The sequence below is a fragment of the Saprolegnia diclina genome, assembly GCF_000281045.1.
Source record: "Saprolegnia diclina VS20 unplaced genomic scaffold supercont1.37, whole genome shotgun sequence".
Taxonomy (NCBI): Eukaryota; Oomycota; class Saprolegniomycetes; order Saprolegniales; family Saprolegniaceae; genus Saprolegnia; species Saprolegnia diclina.
This window is the reverse complement of record NW_008246104.1, coordinates 113862-127630: the sequence shown is the minus strand read 5'-3', so window position 1 is coordinate 127630 and position 13769 is coordinate 113862. Positions and strand designations below refer to the sequence as shown.

Below are 13769 nucleotides of genomic sequence, written 5' to 3'. Positions count from 1 at the left end.
GACCGAGCGGCGGTGGCGACGGCCAGCGAAGTGTGGTCATGGGAGCACTGCTGGGCGACGTTCGAGAAGCACTTGGTCCCGTCGGGTTGCTGAGTGCAGCGACAAACGCGATGTTATAATGCAAGTGCGTCTTTGCACCGGTAACGTTACTCGGAGTGTTGTGTTGTTGGTCGCGCGAAGATTGCAACACTTTCGCGCCTCGAAACGGCCCATCTCTTTGAATATGTATGCAATACAAACATCAAGAGAAGCATATCCGTTTGAAACAGCCAATCACATTGCGTGACGACCGTATTCACACTATTTGGTCCAGTTTGCAATGACGTCCACAGTGGTTGCCGAGCGCATCAGTGCCCGCCTGAGCATCAACGAGGCCCAAGCTCCTTCGACCACGTCGCCGCTTGCTCTGGGTGGCGCTGGGAGAAATCCTTCTCCTTGCCACTGCTCGGATGCTGAAGGCCAACGCTGCGATGCATGCAAGGACGTGAAGCGCGAGCCGAGGATACCGGCATCAGCGCACGTCGCGATCGGCTCTCACGACCGCCCAGAGCCCGACCTACAGCACAACTTTGTTCCCGCCTCGTACTTTACTCTCTCGCCGCGCGAACGCCCGAGCTTCGAGGGCTTGGAGTTTGTACCGGCGTCATTGGTCGAGCCACGACCTTACGACCACCACGCTGCGTCGTACTGTGCATGCTGCGCCTTGGACGAGCATCAGATCTTACTGCCTGCCTCGGCGTGCGGCCCAGAACCGTACCCGAGTGCACATGCGGCGAGCTTCGACTGGTCGACCTTTGTACCGGTAGTGCCCTACTCGCCACGCGGCGTCTCGTCCGCACTCTAGAGCCTAGCGAGCCTTGCTTTCGGTGTATATTTAAAATACTAGTACGCGCCGCCCGGCGAATACTGCGCAACGTCCTGGAGGCAAGAGGCTGCGATGCTATCAAAGAGCCACTAGACAGGGTGCATGTGAGTACATACGAGGACGAGAAGAAGGGTACTTTGGGCGTCACGCACGCCACGTTGGCCTGCATCGCCCGTCGATTGGGCTCGTGGCAGATGCAGTACTGCGCTTGCGAGACGTTGTTGCAGACCTAAGAAAGAGGTATCCTCAATACCGAGGACAGAGTCGCATACGCCACCTTGCCACCGGCGGCCGTGATGAGGCTATGCAGCGTCTCCTTGGGCGGTTCCATGCGACCGGCGGCAGTTGCAATGCTAAAGAGGATGTCGTCGAGGATCCCGGCGTGCGTTTTCGTCGCCTCTGCGCGCTGGTTGTACGGCTCGAGGAGGTAGTCGCCCTCGGGCAGCCACATGCCAGCTTCGAGCGACGCAAACACCCACGCGTCCGAGACGATGTAGGCGCCGCGGGCAATGCCAAAGAGCACCTTCATCGTGCGCTTGGACGCGTCGGTTGCAATGACGTGCGTCATCGCCACGTTGGCGTCGACGATGCGGGTCGTGAGCTGGTTGGGGCACTTGGCGTCAATGGCCGCGATCGTCGAGACGAGCATCTGCCGCGATGCTTCGTCCGCGCCGCTGATGGCGACGAAAAACCGCTTCGGACGGGTCTACGGAATTGAGGTAGGTGTCCTCTACTATCGTCCGTACCTCGGTCTTTTCTTGCGATGCCTTGATCGTCTTCTTGGTCGTGGTCTTGGCCGCGGTAGGCTTGGTCTTTGCAGCGGTAGGCTTGGCCTTGGCGGTTGCAGGCTTGACTGTTTTGGCGGTCTTGCCTTTGCCAGCGGCTGTCGTAGATGCCGCTGGGGCCGGAGTGAGCTTGGTTTTGGCCTTTGCCTCTGGTTCGGTCGCCGACACCTTGGCTTTTCCTTTGGTGGTCGTCGGTGCAGGAGTCTTGGCCTTTGTCTTGGTTTGGCTTGGCTGCGACGAAGACGTCGCGTCGGCGGTGGAGGATTTGGTTGTCGTCTTCTTCGTCGCGGGCTTCTTGGAGACAGTTGGTGCCGCCTTGGGCACCATCTTGGTTGAGTTCTTGCTCGCAGCTGTGGTCTTGCTGGCGGCGGCGGTCTTGCTGGCGGTTATCTTTACCGCGGCCGGCGTCGTCGAGCGAGTGATCGTGGTCGAGCTTCTCGTTTTGGTCTTGAGTGTGACCTTGGAGAGGGACTCCTTGAGCTCGCTAAGCGGCGTCGCGGAGCTTGAGGGCTTTGTCGCTGTGGCGGCGACTGCCTCGTGCTTTGCGCCGCAGATCCCGCAGTGCGGCGCGTTCGTCGGGTTCTCAAACGTGCACTTGGAGCACGCCCACACGTTGACCTTCGCAGCTCAATATCAGAAAATGTCGACTGCGTAAACGACGGTACCTTGGGCTGCACGCGAGCCCGCTTCAGCGGCGGCTCGTCGACCACTTCTTCCGTCACGGTGCCCATGAGGTCGTCGTCTACGATGGACCGTCGTTCGGAGGTGGCAATCATAGAGAATAAAACGCACCGTCCGAGAGCGGGTCATCCCGACTGAGCTGGAGCTGCTTGCGCTTCTGCGTGCTCTGCGGTTGGAGCATATAGGACGGCGTCACGACCTCGAGGCTCTACGCTCCATATGTGTCATGGCGATCCCACCGCCATGCATCTCACCTCTCGCTTCTTCTTTCGCGGTGTCATCGTAGACTCGTCAAAGACATCTTCGGCGCGCGGCTCCATCATGCTGCTGCGGCGCCGATTCTTGGCCTTGAGCGCGCCGGCCGACGGCGGCTCGGCCGGAAAGAACTTGGCTTCGGGAACGCGCGAGGCGGTCTTGGCGCACGCTTCGACCCAGAGCGGTCCGACGAGGATCACGTCCGTGCGCTTGAGCGTGGCGTCCCGCACCGCGCGTTTGCCGTTGAGCCACACGACGTGCGTCGTCTCCTTCCCGAGCCGCTTGACGACGCGCGCGCCGAGGTCCGTGAGCTTGCGCCCGACCTCGCCGGAGCAGTCGACGTCCGTATCGCCCGTGATCATGTGAACGTCTACCAGGCAGCGCAGGCCCTTGAGGATCGCGGACGACGCTCCAGGCATTTCGAAATGGCCTCCGCGAAGGAGCTATCCGGATAATAATGTGCCCGCGCGGCAAACCAGAAAAACCCGGGAAGCTGGGACTTTGGGTTTTTCCCAAAAGCCCAGTCGCGCATTGGGACAAACCCCACCCACGTGGCGGGAAACTCCGCACTAGCTCCGGAAAGTGCGAGCTTCCGCGTTCTTCCTGCTCGCTGCTAGCTTGAGCTGAAGGTAACCAGCCTACGCGGCGTCACATGGTCAAACAACTCCAAACCTTGCTACAGTTGTTGCTCGCCTGTACCAAAAGTTGGTGCTGGCCGAGATCGCGGCTCACACGAGGGGTAGCGTGTGAGGAGCCCAAGCTTATGTTGATGTGGTCGCACCGATGCCGAGTCCACAAAAGCCTCGTGCGCCTTGACAAAAGTAAGTTTTGCTGTCGTCCGAACCAAGGTGCGCTTGCTACTAGTAGACGAGGCAGACCACGAGCAGCAACTTGGGCGAAAGCCGGTCGTGTGCGTGTTGCCAGCGTTCACCCTTTGAGTCGACCACACCACTTGGGTAGCTCGTCCGTTGCATGGCGACGATCTGCGACAGCCATCGAATGTGAATCTCGGCAACGCGCTCTGAGACGGGTTCTGGTATCGTCTTTGCGTCAGTGGCGGTCCGTGGTGTGTCGGCTCGACACACCACGCTGCACCCGACAGTGTCGGTGCAGCGTTTGTACCTGGCCGAATGTGGCTTGGTCGCAGAAAAGAGAGCGCGCGGGACTACTCGACACAGTACTCGGCACGTGCTGGGATCCAATCCAAACCTCTTCAAGAGTGAAAGCAACAGCAATCTAGGTGCAGTCGCGAGCGCGGACGAAGACTTCGGTAGGAGCTGCAGGTGACACCAGTGGTGCTACAGTATTGGCGCAAGATGTGGAGTTGCCGTCCTAGTAACATGACGTCGATTATGGCCGTCGATTAGGGGAGTGGGGGTGGAAAGGTAATCACGCAAGCGGGTTCGACGACACTTCCGAGCTCTGTCGCAGGTACACCCGAGCGCCAAGCCTCCACGCCTCGTTCAGCAATGGAGTGGTGGGGCTTTACACCGGTACAAGGAGACCGCATCGGAGTTGTCCATGGTTTTTCACGGAACAAGTGGGCCTTAGCGATCTAGCACAAGATTCGGTGCAACTGTAGCTGCAACCGGTGTCTGTCTATGTGCAGCGTACGGTTCTGGGATGTCGAAGTCCGAAGCTAAAAAGGGCGCGTGGCCCCGTGTTCACGCATCCCAATCGTAGTTGGTGATCACGGCTTCGAGGCAGGACTGACGCAAACTCGTACGACACGAACAACTACTAGTACCGCAATGTCGTTGGCCACCAACTCGGCTCTAGATCCGAGGCGCCACTAGTTCCATGATGAGGCCACGGCTGGACTGGACACGAGAGCGAAGCGAACACATACATGCCCATCCAGTCGTCGTTTGGTCCAAGCTTGGGACCTCGGATTCACCATGTGACGGGAGGTTAGTCAAGGTCGGAAGAGTAGATGCGACTGGGTGCGGAAATAATTCGACTCTATGCTTTGAAACATACATACATAGGGGTTTTACCATCGAGCGCCCACCCAAGAAGACACCATGATTCTGATGCGCGCCTTCTTCGCGCGACCGCAGCGCTTCAAACTACTACTGTGTGTGCCACGGTCGACGACACCGCCTCTTCGAAAAACCTCTGATCAGCAACCTTGTCGCTCGATTTCGCGGCGCTTGGGCAGCACGAGTCGGTGCATTTTGGTTGTTTCATTGTGCACGGTATACTGCAGGAATACCCGTCTTTGAAACGAAACATCCAGGGTGAAGCCTTCGTATCCAATCCACTTCGTCCACCTGGTTTTAGTCAACGATCGACTAACCGGCCGTTTGGTCACCGCTTTACCACCAGAGTGTGATGGGCAACCAGCAAAACGAAACAAGATGACTGTACTCGGTCAAAAATGGTGTTCATCTCGGCTCGGACGCGTTAATTCTTCTCATTCGGGCCATGCACGAGTCCTCAAAAGCCGCACAGATCATACTTGCGCTGTCACCGATGGTTTGCGCGATGTTTGCCGAGCCTGTATCCAAGCGCCCTTTCTATTTACCTTCGTCCTGAGGCACGACCGCCTATCGAAGCTTCACCGAAGATTGCTACAGGGTGTTGTTGTCCCAGTGGCCGTCATCCATACAAAGCGCCCGTGCATAAATATTTATTCCTAACCGCACACACTCTGGGGGTTAGCAAAGGCAGCGAGAGCGTTGGTAGTCGCCATGCATCTCACGCCAGCTGGTGGCCATGCGCCATGTCTGGTGGGGCGCCGATACAACTTCAACAAGTGCACTTGCGCCGATGGCTGGTGTCAGTTTCCAATTTGCACCGCCGACCGCACTCCATGTTTGCCACTCCCCATACACTGCCTGACGACGGTCATTTGTCGCACGACGACGAGACCGCATCGAGCTCCGGCGTCAGCAGCGCCGCCAGCCCCGAGCGGAAAGCCCGCCGCCGCCGCCGCGTGCTCACCAAGGAGCAGCTCGAGCTCAACCGGGCGCGGTCCCGCAAATACTATGCCCGGAACCGCGACGTTGTCCTTGCCAAGCTCCGCGCACAGTACGTCGAGAACCGCGAGAAGGAGCGCGATCGCCAGCGGGACAAGTACCTTCGCAACAAGGCACGGAAGCTCGAGATGAAGAAGCTTGCCGAGTCGGCCTCGAGCCAGCTGAGCCTTGCCTACATTCTCAACTAATTCGCCCCTATCTATTATTTAATACGACAAATCCTCCCAACCACGTCAACACTACCACCATTGGCTTGCGACTTCATCGCCACGAGTCTTCATCTCTACTAAAGTACGACTGAGAACTATGATGACAAGACGACCGCGGCCGTAAGCACGACCGACTCGAGTTTGCGCTACGACCTTGGAACGACAGACAGCCCATGTGTATGCACTCCCCAGCTGGTGCGCGGAGATCATGGACTCTGATTCGAGATGGCGTCGTCCTGTTGTGTGCGATTACGAAAGAAACTGGCGGCCATGTCTTTGCGTCGACGACCACAGTGCTCGTCCCGGTCCAGCGCCCAGTGCGAGCGGCGACGGCTCGTTATCGACAGTCTATAAAGTGTAGTAGAGCGAGAGATTAGCGAACTCTACTAAGGGTGCACAAGAACTCTTGGCTCTACTATGATTGAATACCGTTTGTAGTCGTCGTTCGGACCCGTTGGTCGCGTGTGCTGGGTGGAACGCGCCTTCGATTACGAGATCAGATCGAGTGTGTGGCCCTCGCTGCAACAATTGTACGTCCCACAAAATCCCAACACCATAAACGCCTTGTGCCGCACGCGAGAGGTGGACGTGTGTATTGCACTACACAGAGCGCCTCGAGATCACTCGGCGTCGCCTCGTAGCGACGCCTCTCTGCACCCTACTAGCTGAGTGGCGTCTGGTCGCTTCGAAGTTGAGCACGAGCGCACTGCAGCATCCGGCACACATATCCACGATAACGTTCGCTGGGAAAAGCTCGAAGCTCAGCGTTCGTGTTGATGCGTCTGCTACGGCAGGATCGTTGGGCTACCAAGTACTATGTAGGTGCTGATGGTTGATGCAAGGATGCGCTGCCAGAATACACAATCTCCGGCCAAGATCAGTTTGGGCATGGGCAGTTCTGGCCGCATAGAGCCTCTCCACGCGTCGGGCCAAGAGCTCGTTTCTGAGTCGCTTGTGACGACCGAACGTAACGCCTTCCCGCCAAAACCACATTAGCCCCACCATCACCGCTATCGATTGACTGCTCGAAGGCCGTAGAGGTGGCGACGAAGAAGAAGAAGGCGCCGTGCCAAAATGCGCGACTTCAACATGGCGCTTCAACGAGCGCCAAGAGAAGGAAGCGAGTGAACACAGTCGAAGGTTGGGAGAAGTGCAATCTAGCAGCCGTCGGTGTGATCAACGAAAACGATTGATTTCTACCGCAAGCAACATGTAGCTGGCTTGCTTTCATAGGACCCATGGGATAGGGTGGTTGGCGCCACAGGTCGCCGCTCCAGGGGGGCTCAAGCGGCCACCGATCTGCAACAATGCCATCTACCGGATCCTTGCGTCGTGCGAGATGCTCTCCCATTTTGATTAGCGCTGCTACTTCAAGAACCTACCTCCGAACGCATTGCACAGTCCTCCGTCAGGTCGGCGGTCGTTCCTGATTCCTGTCCGACCCATGTTGGCAGCAGTTTGAATCCCTCCAGTGCCGGTAGTATACTCATATCAACCTACTAGTAGACAATATTGTGTGTTCTCTTGAACGTATACATCATCAGCCACTTACCCTACCCACAATATGCACCATCGTCTGCCGCTCGCGTCACGACGCTCACGCATCAGACTGCGTCGCTTTGGACGCGCATCCTGATCTGCGAGGAAGACCGCATGCCCCAGCGCTGTGTCGCTGGCGCTGAAGCTCATCATCGATCTCGAACCGCGCCACATCCTATCCGGCACGATGGAGGCATCCGGTTAATCGTCCAGCATTACCGGCCCAGAACTTTGCCGACAGCACCTTCTCCCAAGCGCCCGCCTGCCCCTGCCCGATGACATCCAAGCTCAACCCGAACGCTGGCGCCTGGGTGCCAAGGTGCGCGCTGCCATGCGTCCTTACCTCACGCGCGTCAGTAGCTTCGTATCGTCCGTCGACGCTAGCCCGCCATCCGCGACCGCACAGTCCCCGGCCAAGCCCAAGAAGGCCACGACGCCTAGCCATGCGGCCAAGGCCAGCCCCCCGCGCGCGCTGCCGGCGCCAATTGCAACAGCAGTGCGTTGTCACAACCGTATCTCGCTCCTCTCACACTCTTGTCTAGCCTGCTGTGGCGAGCGCGACAGCGGCGGCGCCGGGCCGAATAAGCGTACGCACCACGACGGCGTCTTCACAGCCAGCAACATCGTGCTATGGTTGTAGATTGGCTCCAAAGTCAAGGGTCGTCTGCATTACACGATCGCCGAGCTCTTGCAGGTGCGATTTCGCAATCTCTCGAAGATGTCAGCCCAAGGCTACTCTAGTTTCGGACGCTGTGCACGGCGCTCCCGCCAGACCTCGAGCTTGGCCCGATCCTCTCTGGTGGCGCGCCTAAGCCGACCAAAGCGTCCAAGAAGGAAAAGGGCGCGGCGAGGGCGCCCATGCTGCACTACGACCCGTCCGCGCTCTCGTTCTTCAAGGTCGTACCCCAATGGACGTGACGAAGAATGCTGATGAGCAGACTGTAGGATGGCGCGGCGGGTGCGACCAAGCAGCCCGTCAAGCCCACTGACAACCCCGAGAAGGAGACCAAGGACGCGCTCTCGGCCATTGAAGCGTACATTCGTTCTACCCCAACACACAGCAGCGGTGTAACCAGCACGAACTAGCATTTTGGCGTCGCCGGCCCACGACGCGTGGCTCGGGCACATCCAGTCGGTCGCCGTCACATGCACGCCGACGCTCCAAGCGGTTGTGGGGCTCTTGTTTGACCGCGCGATTGCAGCGCCCTCGGTCAGGTACCTGGTCTGACTCAAATCTGAACGGGATCAAATGTGGTTGTCTGCGTAGCGAGCCGTACGCTGCGCTCTGCGCATCGCTCTCCGAGTCGCTGCCCGAGTTCAAGGACGGCGCCCGCACCGTCAACTTTCGCCGAGTCCTCCTCACCAAGTGCTACGAGGCCCTCGTCGAAGAGCCCTCGTCGCCGGTGCGTCGTTCCGTCCTCCATCACCGTCATCATCACCCATCTCTTAGCACGCGTGGCGCCGTCAATGCATGCTGGGCAACGTCGTCTTCGTCGGCGAGCTCTTTCGCCGGTACGGGACCCATACGATGCACGACGCTCAGCGCGACCTCATGTAGGCAACTGCTCACGGAGAACGTCATGCACGTGTGCGTGGCCATGATGCTCGACGGCGACGACAGCGACCAAAGCACCGACGTCGTGCCCGAGGCCAAGGTGCTTGACGCTGCGTGCCGGCTCTTGCTGCTCGTGGGCGACCTCCTCGACGGCTCGTCGCCTGCGTCCCGCCGCACGATGGACGAGTACTTTGACGCACTGCAGCGACTGGCTTGTCTCTCGACGCTGCCCTCGGATCTGCGACCGCTTCTCCAAGAGGTAGTACCATTCGAATTCGAGGTCGCACTCATCATCTCGCATCTGCAGACGCTGGACGCACGGTCGGGCGGCTGGGTCCGGAAGCGCGTCGACGGATGACGCACCGCCTATTTAACGTGTGTACGACTAGGTTTTTCGAGTAATAGACGACAGCAGCAGTGTACGATCGGGATGTACAATGTACGAGGTCGTACGGCCTCGTTAAAGTGGCCACCGTTGGCGGGCGAGATTCGCTTCCGTTGGCGCGCGAATCTCGGAGGGAACAGGGCGGCTTCGATTTCGGCGTTCCAAAGTGGACAGCAGCAAGCTACTTGGAAGGCAGCGCTCGAATCCGCGAGCCAGTCGATGCGACAAAAGATCTGCGTTGGCTGCTGGGTCGAAGTCGAATACCTTGGTCAAGGTCCTTGATCTTAGAGCACGGATCGTCGCCTCCTCTCGATGTACTGTACTGCAGCGAGCGACTCGTGCAACAGAGGAGCGATGGCAGCTACCGTGCTTAGCAACGATTGCGGGACGCCGACCACACATTTGCAACTTGAAAAGGCCGCTCTTTTAAATACCCAAAACATGTACGCCTCTTGTCCCTACGCTTCGCTTACGACGATGCAACGGGAATCTGCGACGCCGTCCGCCGGGGCACCGTAAACTCCATTGTCGCCGGCGCCTTCGAGTAGCTCGCCTTCTTCTTGGCCTTCTTGACCGCTTGCTTCTTGGTGTGCGTTGTCTTGGGCGACTTGCCCTTGATCGCATAGAGCCCATCGACTTCGAGCTCGCGGATGCGCTCATAGTCGGCTTGGAGCACACTTGCGTCTTCGTGCACCATGAGGACGCACCCGGGCGTCGTAAACATATCGATCGTCGGCGCCATGAGGACGCCTTCCGTGTGGCGAATCTTCTTGTCCACATAGGACGCCATGGCCTCAATCTCGGCGAGGCCCGGCATCGACTGCAGCGTCCCGTGCTCGTACGAGACGAGCGTCGTCTTGATGCCGTGGGCCCGCAGCGACGTGGGCATCTTGGGCAAGGCTTGGAACGCCGCCTTGTCGAAGTACGCATCCAGCGTCGCGCCCACCTGGTTGTAGCCCTGGCACTTGTCCAAGATCGGCATGTCCGTGCCTTCGCGACCGTGGCAGCGCGCCCCAATCTCAATCAAGCACGGCTCGCCCTTGACAAACTTGACCTCGGCGTGGCCGGGCCCGTGGTTGATCGAGAGCACGTCGAGGACCTTGCACACATAGTCGACAATCGAGACGACCACGTCGCCCTTGGCTTCGCGAAGGAGCGCGCCAAAGTAGACAAACGCCGCGCCGTTGGCCGACCGTTTGTCGTACTCCCAGACGGCCACGACCTTGTGTTCGCCGTCGCGCGAGACGGTATCGATGACGTACTCGGTGCCTTCGAGGTACTCTTGCACGAGCAGCGCTTGGTTTTGGATGCCGAGGTGGTTCACCTTGCCAATGACAGTGTCGTACGCCTTCTGAACGTCCTCGAGCGACGTGCAGAGCGAGACGTCGTCGCTGCCCGCGCTGTCGACGGGCTTGACAATCACACGGAACGGCTCGGGCTTGAGCTCGTTCTCAATGTAGGCCTTGGCATCGGCAAACGTCGGCGCGAGGCACTGCAGCACAGCGCGCATGCCCGCTGCCCGAATCTTCTCGCCCATAATGTACTTGTTGCGGCGGCCTTCCGAGCCGGCCGAGCCGTTGCTCGTGAGTTTCAAGCGCTCCGAGAGGCGGTCCGTGAGCGGCACGCCGGGCTCGGCACCGGCAATGACGCCAATGATCGGGTGGCCAAAGCCCACGACAGCGCGCAGCACCTTGCTCAATTGCTCGTCCGAGTGGTCACTGCCCACGTTGAAGACTTCGCCGACAAACTTGCGGCGAAAGTTGGCCGAGAGCGTGTCCATCCAGTCCTTCATGGCCTCTTCCGTGTCGCTGTACACCGCGATGCAAGCGTAGCCCCGGTCCATGACCTGCTCCGCCAAGCACATGCCGGTCGAGAACGGGTCGACAACGATGACCGCGTCGACTTGCAGCATCGGCTCTGTCGTCGGCGTGAAGATGGTCATGGCAAGTGGCAGACAAGTGACAAATGGGAAATGACCGAGTGCGGAGGGCGTGTTGTCATCCGGTTAGAACGCGCGGCGCGTCCGGATATTCTCTTGAAATGAGTATGCTCGGCGTGCGACAACGGGCGTGAAACCGTTCCAGGGATCCTAAAATAAAATGATGTAACGCGCATTTTATTGTCGGCGCTGCAACAGCGAGGTCCATAGGTGCCATCGCCCATTTTATTAGAAATGTACAATAAAATATAGCATGCGCGGCCTTCAAGCTCGCTGGCATGTCCTGTCACAATGCATATTCTTGGACAAGCCGTAAGATCGTCATTCAACATCACAGCGTATTCTGATTGGTGATGACCTGTCAAAGATAATACCCGGCCTCTCAGCATAAGATCACAACGATGCCCGCCCACGTTGAAGACTGTGCCCACGTACAGTTGTACGGAATGTACGGCGGCGTACGGCGGTTTGGCAGATCCGCAACCTTGCGCCACCTTGGTGGTAGTGGTGGTGGTGGTGGGCAGAGCGGGTGGCGGACCAAGAGCCAGCTCGACTCATTTACAATCCCGCAACAATGCATGTGTACGCAGAATTCAGCATTTGCTCGCGATCGACACGTGCGACATGGTCCTATGGAGCCATCGCTCGCCAATCACAAGCGACGAATCAGGCAGGTGTCGATACATCATCACCTTCTGCCCGTCGCTGCCGCCGAGAGATCCGATGTCTTGCGCGTTCACATTCGGTGAATTACGGCTTGCTCTATGGCGCACGTTCGTGCGATCCCAATCAATCAACGACGGCGAGACGGTTTACCCAATCAAGTCGTTTCACAAACAAGCAACAAATCGCTTGCCCTGTAGGTGGACGATTCCACAACCCGACAACGAGCTTGGCCACAAGGTTGCTCAGGGTTTTCGACCCTTGGACTTGCTTTTCGCCACCCACGACCCTTCGACGCACCTCTTCGCGCGCGATGGCGAGAACAACGGTCGATCGAGCTTACAGAACTGTCTGAAATCTTCAAATTGCATTTGGCAACGCTTCTCGTACAAGATAATATGTGGCCGCAAGATTTTATTTCGATGGTTTATAACCACATAGGGTTCCCACTCTTGCTCGACGAACCGTAATTCATCGACGACGTCTGGCTGATCGGGATCGTCTCTTCGGTGACAACCTCGGGCGCAACGACGTCCTCTGGCATCGACGACGACTCGAGGAGCATCATGCGCAGCATGGGCGCGGCCGACATGGGGATCTCGGGCGACGGGATCTTGTCTTCGGAAATGCTGTGGATCGAGTCGCGGTGGGACGAGTACTTGGAGTCGACGCACACAGAGATGGATTGCGTGCTCGAGATCTCGGTGATGTCGTCGCGGAGGCTGCTGAGGTGCTGCGGGCGCACGTACGCTTCGTGAAAGTGAAGGCTGCGGAGGATCACGTCGAGCTCCTCTTCCATGCGGGCGATGCGCACTTCAAGGTCAATGTCGTTTTGGTCCAAACCAAACGGGCACTCGATCTCGCGCGCGAGGTCGTCGCACGAGAAGAGCACAAAGCCCCAGAGAAAGACCCACAAAGGCGTGTACCAGCCCGAGCTCTGGACGATCACAAACGTGTAGAGCACGAGGTACAGCACCATCATGAGCGTCAGAAAGTGCGCATAGTTGAACGGAATCGGAATGTTGGCAATGTTGTAGACCGTCGTGTAGAGCGACACGAGCGTCGAGACGTTGCCGTTGAGCGACGCGGCTTGCGGCGGCGCAAACCACCCGCGCCGACCGCCGGCTTGGATCACGCGGCGAATCTACGACCGTAACATCAAGACCTTGCAAATGGTAGAGACATGGACGTACCCACACTTCGACGATCGTTGCACGGAGCTTGTGCGGGTTGGCCTGCGCGACCGTGGTATAGTGCGTCGTCGGATCGTCATTTTGGCGGGTGATGACGCCGCAGCGTCGCATTTCATCGGCCTCCGAGTCACGGAGGAGGTTGCACGCAATGAACGGCTGAATGTCGTTTTGCACAAAACCGCGGGCGTCTTGGACCAAGATCGAGACGTACAAGCACACGAGGCGGCGCATCTCAGACATAAAGTGCAGTTTGTCTTCGCCCGCGACGCAAAAGTCGAGCATCGACGCGGTCGACGCGACGATCCTACAACTCGATGTGTCAGACACTGGGAGATGGAGCGAATGAAGAAGTACCCGCGTGCCGCTTCAGCAACCGACGCGATCGCAACGACGCCGGCGCGCCACTGGTTGAAGGCCGAGTTGAGCCGGAACGAGATCATGAGACCGATAAAGACGTTGAAGACGGTGAGCGTGTCGATGAAGGCGAGACTTGTCTTGGTCTGCGTCGTCAGAATGTCGTAGAGGTAGTTGCCGGTGGTGATGACCGTCGCGACGAGCGCCATGACGACGGCCCGCGTCGGGCCGTGGCCTCGGAACGCCGAGCCTTGGAGCCGCGCGAGGAGCCGGAAGAAGTCGTCCTGGTTGTAGTAGATCATCGGCGCCGGTCAATTGCGTTCTAACGAGCTCCCAATCATAACCACACGTGGCTCTCTGCCATG

General features: G+C 58.6%; 6 protein-coding genes across 6 annotated transcripts in view; 3 read left to right on the top strand and 3 right to left on the bottom strand.

The window, feature by feature from the left end:
* Nucleotides 1–844, top strand: part of SDRG_10690 (hypothetical protein) — a gene marked incomplete at both ends in the record, with an annotated part of 1856 nt that extends 1012 nt beyond the window's left edge. Inside the window, one exon of the mRNA XM_008616693.1 lies at nucleotides 314–844. Coding sequence (XP_008614915.1) covers nucleotides 314–844 — 531 coding nt within the window. The remainder of the gene's footprint in view (nucleotides 1–313) is intronic.
* SDRG_10689 (hypothetical protein) lies at nucleotides 840–3700 on the bottom strand. The gene is made up of 8 exons (XM_008616692.1): nucleotides 3286–3700; nucleotides 2586–3224; nucleotides 2443–2539; nucleotides 2316–2392; nucleotides 1612–2268; nucleotides 1143–1571; nucleotides 1002–1094; nucleotides 840–954 (listed from the first exon to the last, which is right to left on the bottom strand). Exons 2-8 carry the CDS (start codon nucleotides 3003–3005, stop codon nucleotides 883–885), a joined length of 1845 nt encoding a protein of 614 aa, XP_008614914.1. The 5' UTR covers nucleotides 3006–3224; nucleotides 3286–3700; the 3' UTR covers nucleotides 840–882.
* A 1624-nt stretch (nucleotides 3701–5324) lies between these two features.
* On the top strand, nucleotides 5325–6176 carry SDRG_10688 (hypothetical protein). The gene has a single exon (XM_008616691.1). The coding sequence runs from the start codon at nucleotides 5402–5404 to the stop codon at nucleotides 5753–5755; it is 354 nt and encodes a 117-aa protein (XP_008614913.1). The 5' UTR covers nucleotides 5325–5401; the 3' UTR covers nucleotides 5756–6176.
* A 1357-nt stretch (nucleotides 6177–7533) lies between these two features.
* On the top strand, nucleotides 7534–9713 carry SDRG_10687 (hypothetical protein). The gene is made up of 11 exons (XM_008616690.1): nucleotides 7534–7634; nucleotides 7676–7811; nucleotides 7858–7902; nucleotides 7956–8009; nucleotides 8057–8212; nucleotides 8261–8349; nucleotides 8402–8530; nucleotides 8583–8718; nucleotides 8766–8827; nucleotides 8874–9129; nucleotides 9178–9713. Exons 1-11 carry the CDS (start codon nucleotides 7591–7593, stop codon nucleotides 9226–9228), a joined length of 1158 nt encoding a protein of 385 aa, XP_008614912.1. The 5' UTR covers nucleotides 7534–7590; the 3' UTR covers nucleotides 9229–9713.
* On the bottom strand, nucleotides 9657–11222 carry SDRG_10686 (hypothetical protein). The gene has a single exon (XM_008616689.1). It carries the CDS (start codon nucleotides 11195–11197, stop codon nucleotides 9725–9727), a length of 1473 nt encoding a protein of 490 aa, XP_008614911.1. The 5' UTR covers nucleotides 11198–11222; the 3' UTR covers nucleotides 9657–9724.
* Nucleotides 11223–12256: 1034 nt separating this feature from the next.
* SDRG_10685 (hypothetical protein) lies at nucleotides 12257–13740 on the bottom strand. The gene is made up of 3 exons (XM_008616688.1): nucleotides 13405–13740; nucleotides 13051–13354; nucleotides 12257–13001 (listed from the first exon to the last, which is right to left on the bottom strand). The coding sequence occupies exons 1-3, from the start codon at nucleotides 13704–13706 to the stop codon at nucleotides 12285–12287; spliced, it is 1323 nt and encodes a 440-aa protein (XP_008614910.1). The 5' UTR covers nucleotides 13707–13740; the 3' UTR covers nucleotides 12257–12284.
* Between the last annotated feature and the right edge of the window lie 29 nt (nucleotides 13741–13769).

Coding starts and splice junctions, on each gene's coding strand:
- SDRG_10687 (XM_008616690.1), top strand. CDS start 7,591: ATGACATCCAAGCTCAACCCGAACGCTGGCGCCTGGGTGCCAAG. Junction 7,635..7,675: donor GCTGGCGCCTGGGTGCCAAG/GTGCGCGCTGCC, acceptor GCGCGTCAGTAG/CTTCGTATCGTCCGTCGACG. Junction 8,828..8,873: donor GTCGGCGAGCTCTTTCGCCG/GTACGGGACCCA, acceptor GACCTCATGTAG/GCAACTGCTCACGGAGAACG.
- SDRG_10685 (XM_008616688.1), bottom strand. CDS start 13,706: ATGATCTACTACAACCAGGACGACTTCTTCCGGCTCCTCGCGCGGCTC. Junction 13,355..13,404: donor GTTGCTGAAGCGGCACGCGG/GTACTTCTTCAT, acceptor ATCGAGTTGTAG/GATCGTCGCGTCGACCGCGT. Junction 13,002..13,050: donor CAACGATCGTCGAAGTGTGG/GTACGTCCATGT, acceptor TTACGGTCGTAG/ATTCGCCGCGTGATCCAAGC.
- SDRG_10688 (XM_008616691.1), top strand. CDS start 5,402: ATGTTTGCCACTCCCCATACACTGCCTGACGACGGTCATTTGTCGCAC.
- SDRG_10689 (XM_008616692.1), bottom strand. CDS start 3,005: ATGCCTGGAGCGTCGTCCGCGATCCTCAAGGGCCTGCGCTGCCTGGTA. Junction 2,540..2,585: donor CGCGAAAGAAGAAGCGAGAG/GTGAGATGCATG, acceptor TATGGAGCGTAG/AGCCTCGAGGTCGTGACGCC. Junction 1,095..1,142: donor TCACGGCCGCCGGTGGCAAG/GTGGCGTATGCG, acceptor CCTCTTTCTTAG/GTCTGCAACAACGTCTCGCA.
- SDRG_10686 (XM_008616689.1), bottom strand. CDS start 11,197: ATGACCATCTTCACGCCGACGACAGAGCCGATGCTGCAAGTCGACGCG.